This window comes from Mercenaria mercenaria, chromosome 3 (assembly GCF_021730395.1).
Source record: "Mercenaria mercenaria strain notata chromosome 3, MADL_Memer_1, whole genome shotgun sequence".
NCBI lineage: Eukaryota > Metazoa > Mollusca > Bivalvia > Venerida > Veneridae > Mercenaria > Mercenaria mercenaria.
In genome coordinates this window covers 71,852,351-71,860,344 of record NC_069363.1, presented here as the reverse complement: position 1 = coordinate 71,860,344, position 7,994 = coordinate 71,852,351, and the positions used below count along the sequence as shown (strand labels likewise).

General features: G+C 40.3%; 1 protein-coding gene across 1 annotated transcript; it reads right to left on the bottom strand.

Annotated features, from left to right (window-relative positions):
- Positions 1-6,623: 6,623 nt before the first annotated feature.
- On the bottom strand, positions 6,624-6,992 carry LOC123564647 (N-glycosidase Npun_R5314-like). The gene has a single exon (XM_045358374.2). It carries the CDS (start codon positions 6,990-6,992, stop codon positions 6,624-6,626), a length of 369 nt encoding a protein of 122 aa, XP_045214309.2.
- Between the last annotated feature and the right edge of the window lie 1,002 nt (positions 6,993-7,994).

Below are 7,994 nucleotides of genomic sequence, written 5' to 3'. Positions count from 1 at the left end.
TCATTCTGGACGATCTGCCAATAGTAGTCGGCTCCAATCAAAAGCGATACCTCGAAATCGTCGTCAGCGTCAGAAATAGGATGCGCAAGTTTAAGACATCTAATATAGTTCATGCATTTCACTTCTTGCTGTAAGTTTGGTAATGGCACGGCAATGGTCGGTACAATAAGTACGTCTAGCGGTATGGTCTCTCCCTGTTCGACGTGTAGAAACACTCTGCCCGTGGGTATATAACGACACTGTTCTGATTTGCCACCAAAACATGCTAAAGATATAGTGTCCGAACCGGTGTGTTTTAATTTCAGTTTCTCAGCAAGCCCTTCTGTAATAAAAGACCTCTGCGCGCCTTCATCTAATAATATGTTTGTAGCAGTTGTAATATCATCTTGTGAACTTACTTGAGCGACTGCAGTCTTGAGTAGAACTTTCGACCTTTGATGTGTAGTTGAATGAAGTTGAATAGCGGTTCCCGGTGTTCCCGTTGGACCGGAAGTAGAACTCACGAACGGCGATGCACTTGGATTCAAACCTTGCACAGATGATGGTTGGTCACAAATACTGGAGTGATGTTTTCGCTGACAATTTCTGCACCGGAATTTGGAACGACAATCCGAAACTTGGTGTTTTCACAGGCAGTTGTAACATAGGCGTTTAGATTTTACGATAGAAAGTCTTTCATCAAGGGTTTTCACTTTTTCACAGTTTAGGGACGTATGTTGATCTCCACAGAATAGACACAGTTTCTTTGATTTATTGTTATCACTGTTAATCGTGCGCGGATGATTTTTTGTTATGTATTTTTTCTTTCCGGTTCCAGTGAATAAAGACGCCGTTGGCACGTGTGGTTCTCTATTGTCGTCGGTCTGACCCACTTCTAAAATGTTAATTTCTCTGGCTATAGCTGGTCTCAAATCTTGCAGTTGCCATCGTGCGTTTCCGTGTTCTCGCGCTAAATTCCGTCGTAATTCGGCAGGAAGTTTTTTCATGATTATAGGTACAAGTAAATCTCCATAAGAGTTCTGACATTCACCTAAAGATTCTAATCCCCGGATGTAATTCTCCATTTTGTCATGAAATCTGCGTAGACTCGCCACGCTGTTGTCTGGAATCGGCAGATCTAGAAGCGACTGCATGTAAGTATCTATAATCTTGTGAGATTGTCCGAATCTTTCTTGTAACAAATCTATAGCTTTCTGATAATTTGCGTTAGTCAGTGGAAAACCTGCTATGGCGGTAGATGCAGTGTCTTGCAGTAAGGAACGTAAGTAGTTAAACTTTTGGACATCAGACAGAGTTTGGTTCAAATGTACAGCAGCCTCATACGAGTCCCAAAATGATTGCCAATGTACGACATTTCCATCAAACGTCGGTAAGCTCAGTTTAGGTAGTCTATGAAATGATGAATTATCAGATGGTACTCTATGAATAGATCTACTAGAATGAGAAACGTTCTCACCTGATACAGTTCTAGCACTACCGTTAAAATCCTGCGAATCACGGATCACACTGCCGTTATTAGTGTCACTAGACTTCGTGATGTCCTCCTTCAGTTTCCGTAGTTTCAAACGTAAGTCAATGGAATATTCATCACTATCTACCAGTTCTGTTTCCAAATCTTCAACATCTGGATGATTTACAATCTTCTCGTTCAGATTCTTGATGATCTCTGCCTTCTCCTCCATGATTTCGAGCAGGGCTGTCTTCTCCGACTGTGACAACTCGTTGTTGAATTTCTCCAGTTGTATAGAAATAAGACGACGCTGGCCCTCTCTAGTAGAAATAAGCTTTTGTAGATTCATCGTAATGATTGTAGAATTTCTCACGGCACCAACAATGTGGGGATGTATAATGAACAAACAAACTGCGTTGTGGTTTCCAGATTCGACCTTTACTCTATATGTGTTATGTGTAACAAAAACAACGTTACGTAGGAAGTGACGTCAACGTAAGCGCGGTACGTCACGTTACATAAATGCGCTATAAATATGTTATCGATTCCCGACAGACGTCTTTGAAATTTTCGACGAATAGGTTTATGCAACGTGTAGGTTTTCTGCTCCTGCAACCATGATCTGACTTGATCTAAAGATAGAAATTTGATCTGTTTTTGAGCTGACCGATACAGTTTTTGTACGCCCGAAAATCCTGCAGGATGTTTTGGATCGTAGTAAATTTTATGAAGCACTACCTCCTTTTTACTGTCCATGTTAATAAGCCTCCCACGACTGGGACGTTGAAGCTCTGGGTTCACGTTCTAAAGACTTAGCTGGTGTAGGTGGTAAGTAGGAACTGGTCTCAAAAAATTCATCCCCATCTTCTTCATCCTCGGACCTATCTCTCTGCATCCATAACCAGCGTTGTCTGTTGCCAACATATTCCTGAGGGACATTAGATTCTCTCAGACCTCGAGAAAATTCTTGCCATCCTCTTGGGTTGGATCCTTTACGTTGTCTTAGGACATCATTGACTAAATAAATCATATTAGATCCAGAAATAGGTTTTCCATTGACTTCTAAATTTCCCTGAGCATTCCAACTCATGCTCGAATGGTCTTCCAACATTTGAAGAAGAAGTTTGGCTTTACGACGCATGGTAACTGGCACACTATCAATAATACGATCATGCAAAGTCTCAGGCTTATTTTCTGTTTGTACAGTTTGCTGTTGTTGTTGCTGTTGAAATTTTGATAACGGTTGCACTGCCTTTTTATGAGCCAGTTGAACTTTCTGTAACGTTTGCGCGTATAATTGAACTTTTTCACTTTCAGACAAATCTTCTCGATGAAGTACAGACCCCATGTCTTTCTGCAGCTCCGATGTTTGTGTGATGTTAGGGTTTGGTGGTAATCTTTGACGTTGCTGTTGCTCTGCTTTCCAGCGATTCATCTCTTCCAGCATTTTAAACGGAACATCGGCCATTTTCTTCATATTTTATCTATCAATTTTCCAAAACTGTTAGCGCAAAAGCTAACAGTGGTAAAAATCCTCCTTTCTGATTTAAAATTTGTTTTTTCTTCTGGATGGGAATCTTTTTGTTTGCCAAGTCCCGAAGTTGCTGACACCTTGGATGCAACTGGCGCTTCTGAGCTTCCGATAGAGATAAATTCCCTTTTAAAACATTTTGACAGCACTCCCCCACACAGTTGATCAGATCTTTAGGCGCTTCCTTGATTAGTTTTTTCCTAAACTGAGGCTATGCTTTGCCTAAAGCTAACATCATTGCCTCATGTTTCTTGATCAACGGTGTTTTACGTTTTGCCATTCTTTTGCATGCCATCTTCGTGACTGTCCCAACAACAAAATGATGTTGTTTCGGTGATTACTTGGATTTATATAGGCGACAGGGCATCAAAGGCTGTTTTTGCAGCATCACTGATCGAACCTGATCTAAGAGTAGATACTTGTCGATTCAGGGGTGAAAATCGGGCTAACATTCCACTTGGATACCCTGTAAATGAGGAAGATTGTGAGCTTGTCCAAGATGGAGTTCCAGACGAAGTACTGGACAGAAACGATCTTGGGGTTGAGTTTCGGGATGGAGACGAGAACGATCTTGGGGTTGAGTTTCGGGACGGAGACGAGAACGAAGTTTCTCCTGGTGTTAATTTGCTTACAGTCCATTTACCGTTTGGAGTCAAATAGGTTAAACCATCATGTTGATTCACCACCACGTTATTAAATCTTGATTTAGGAGTATTGAGAAGAGGGGATGATGGGGTGATACTCCTGGATCTCGATTGCATGGGACTTGGCGTTTGAAATCCAGACATGATACTGATAGGTGAGAGAGGAGATCTGGCTGGTGTTGTCTGATCAATCACATCAGAGACTCGACTGAGTGGTCTCAAAGGCAAGTCTTGTTTTGGTGAAGATTTTCGTCTGACAGTCACAAACCGATCATCGAGTTTCCTCATGGGTGCTGGAAGTGTCCTGCCTGTGGTCTTGCCCGATGATTTCTTGACTTGTATTTTGACTTTCAACGGTGATTTGTGTTTCTTGGCTGGTGTTTTAACAGATCTCTTTTTGACAGATCTCTTTTTGCCTTTCTTGGCTGCTGGCGTTTTGACAGATCTCTTTTTACCTTTCTTGGCTGGTGGCGCTGATCTTTTCTTGACAGCCTTGTCAAATTTTCTCAAAGTCTTTTGTCCGTCCCAACGAAGTAGACTTCGAATCATAACACCTCCAAGAAATCCACTTCCTCCTGGTTTCAGTATCAATTTACGTTTGGTGTCGGCATCCACATCGGCGTCTGCTAACTGTTGAATCTCTTGTTGATTTCTGTTCATGAAATTCAAAGTCTGTTTAGGCAGTTGCATTTTTTTCTGTATGATGATCTTGGCTGCTAACGTAAACCATTTGATAATTTCATGCAGACCCGCTTGTAAAAACTGTTGTCTTTTTTGAATATTTTTCTCCTGGCTGAGCGATTCCAAGGCTCTGATGACAGCTTTTGGTGTGTAATCCTTGACGAATTGTCTTGAAGTGAATACCTTTTTCCTATGTCTATTTCTTTTATTATACTAGTCCCGTGTACACAACAGGTCCTCTATTTCCTCCAGTCACCCAACGATGAAAGATATCTGTTCTCAGTCTGTAGGACTCGGGAGTTCTTGGATGAAAATCAATCACTAAATATCCGTGAGGAACTGAAATGGCATCTCGATAGGCTTGGAGTAAATGTGGCAATTGAATTTGACTTGCCAATACTTTGATTTGTCCTTTATCTCTAGTATTTTGAAACAGAATCATGTAATGCGCATTCAGACTCATTGTTCTGCTTGCTTTGGATTGTTGAAACATGTTCTGGGTGATTTAAATCACACTGGCATTACGATGATGTCCTTTTCTTGTAAACCAAAGTTTGATTTTTTCTTCATCTTTATCGCCGAGCATGTCGTCAAACACCACCACCAAATGAGGAATACTGGTATCGCTGACAATCTCCTCGTCGTCGTCTGGGATGCCATTGACAAAGTTGATGTAAGATCCTTCTCTTTCTTGCAACATAGCGTAGGTCGACTGCCATTCTTTTTAACACCACACCATTTGTTGTGGTACAGTTTGAAACACATCCGTTTTAAACTCAATCAATTGTTTGACAAATTGTGTTTTACCAGACCCACTTGGTCCAGAAATAAAAATATTGCAAGGGTGTTGAAATAGTAAACTACTTTCTTCCATGATGGTTTCAAGAATAATGACAACCTATTCTGTTTTACAAGTTTATTTATACATAACAATGTTGACAACAAAAACAATAGTTAACAATTGTTTAACAAATAAATGTCTTCTATCTTGTCATTTATATACCACTCCAATTTAATGTTGTTTTCAATGTCACAGTTGTAAAGTTCACATAACCAGTTTAAACTGTCAAGATCTTTCATCATACGCACAGTCATTATTATCATAAATCCCATTGTTTCCTGTTTGCTTGATGCTTTATCCATTAATCTCTTCCAGTTGATGACATGAGCAATTGTTTCTGCAGGCGTAAATTTTTTCTCCTCTTTACTGTCTGACATGTTGTTGTTGTAATCTGTACCGGTACTGGTCATTCAGGAACAGCAATTCTGATGCTACCATATAATGCACCCACAAAAGTGACTTGATCTTTGGTAAATGTTCCAATATTTGATTCACTTGGTGAAGGAGATCGTTTCTTTTATCTTCCGTAAGGTTGTTCAAACCCTGTATGACTGCTCCTTGCCGAAGTGCTAGCGGTAATAGTCCCGACTCGTCAACAAATAAATATTTCTTGACAATCTGTACGATACCATGCATGACCTGGTGATGTCTGAATTCTTTATTTACCCTGGCTTGACAAAACAACCATTTCATCACATACTGATATAATGTACTGCGAGCATGCTTCGGCATCAACGCTATGTCCAATGTTTTATCGTGATGTTTAGGAGTAATGTCACCCCCATGCAATTCCATCAACTCTTTGAGTTTGAGAGACAACACAGCTGCCTTGTTTGACATTATGATTACGAATGATGCTTTGGCTGTTGTGTGGCTCCTATTTACCATTGTCGATCTGCATGGTGATCACATAACATAGTCAGAATGTGGACGTTGACTTTATCATCTCCATCCTTCATTTTGGGTTCCGTCCTGATGTCACACTCACAAAACGAATTGGGTTGCAAAGTGTGTTCACACCACTCGAGTTCGATGTCAGGATAATATTTACTCATGTATTTTCGGAGCATGTACATCCATGTAGAGAAACTCATATCCAAGTCTGTCCTTACTTTTGTTATGTCCTTGTAGCTGACGCAGAGACACTTCTCTGCTTGCAGAAAATCGAACAATGCAACTTTCATATCTACCAAAAAATCTTCTGGCAAATTAATTCACATGTCCATATACGAATCATCAGTGTGTACGATGGAAAAGTCTACTTTTAAATCCGGCCTCTCTCTTCTTACATAGGCTTTGAATAATTCTTCAAAAGTGTCTGACGAAAAGCCAAGATGTACTTTACTGTAATGTGCTTCATACGCCCATACTTTGTGATGTACTCGCGACACTTCCTTCAGTTCAGCAGTGAGGGAATTCGTCATGTTCTCGAATACTCCCGAGCTATTTTCCATCTTTATGGTTAGAATGCAAAAGTCAGAATGACTGAGTCTGTCGGAGCCAACTCCTTATATCCATTAGGATGGATCCAAATCTATTTCTTCCGTTCCACTTGTTAGGATGGACTGCATTTGAATTCCACATATCCATTCCGATACCCCAAATACTATCTCGTGGGCTGGCCTCTACTAGGATTTTAGACCCCGTGGCTAGAAGAAGATTTCTTAGATTTTCATTCTGTGTGAACTTCAGCCAATTTGCTTTGAAAAGCACTTCTGTAGATTGTTGATCCCATTGTTTTGCATTAAAGTTCTCTGATTTCATTTTTCCCAAACGTTCCATCTCGTAAGGACTTGTCGTCTTCATGATACACATAGCACGATCCTTTTCTTGACATTGCATCATTTTTGTAAATTGAAAATATTACTCACTACATACATAAACTGCACTGTTGTCAGTAAAACTTGATTTGTACATGTTGTTGAAAGGAGTTTCTCTTCCATAAAAGAATAGCATCTCCTCTGTAACCCTAATATTTTCATTACATCCGTTTGTCTTAATTAATAACATAACTTCTTCCGTTGCTGTTAATACCATTTTATTCAATTAAGTAAATGCCAAGCTTTATCAATACAACATTCTGATTCATTCAAAAATGTACGTCCGACTCATTTGATGTCATGTCTACGACTGAACATATCCGTAAGGTACGGTCTTATATTGATCCACCACGACACGTTTGGTATACACTGAACGGAATGTCTTAGTCTGGAGTTCACTGGTGACCTTTCTATCTCTGTGTCTTTTGATACGGTATGGATATTCAACGAGTTCTGAAAAGGATTCCCTGTTTTGGACAGCTTGTATCATACTGTTGAAATTGACTTTTTGGGTGGTATTGTAATCCAGGGTAATTCCTTTGACCTTGCACACCGTGTGGCGTTCCCCATTGACAATGTACTCGTACCCGTAGTTTTTAGGACCCAGGGCAACATACTTGACAATTCTTCCATTGGGTACTTCATCAGTCCACTTTCCCAATCGACTGTCTGTAATGGGAATGTTGTATTTATCCGGGTCGTAAATGTACATACAACTGTCTTTGTCTTAGTACAAGACCCGATTCCCTAAACGTTCCAGGACTGAGTACAGTTCTAACCTAGCATAGGCAGTGACAAACGCTGCAACTACCACATTGGCTGCAGCATGGGGTTCTGACATATCCGTGTAATCGGAATAATTGATCAGAGAAAACTCATCATGTTCAAAGAAGTCAAAGTAATGGACGTTTTTCTGAGGGTCAGACATGATCTCGTATAACCTGGCTGGCTTGTCAATGTATTCCGACTTGGGCAAGACATTGTTTCGGGCATTCTTTCCCCAGAGACAATTCAGCATGGTTTTGGC

Bases quoted from the DNA above. Each gene is read 5' to 3' on its own strand.
- LOC123564647 (XM_045358374.2), bottom strand. From the start codon at position 6,992: ATGATGCAATGTCAAGAAAAGGATCGTGCTATGTGTATCATGAAGACG.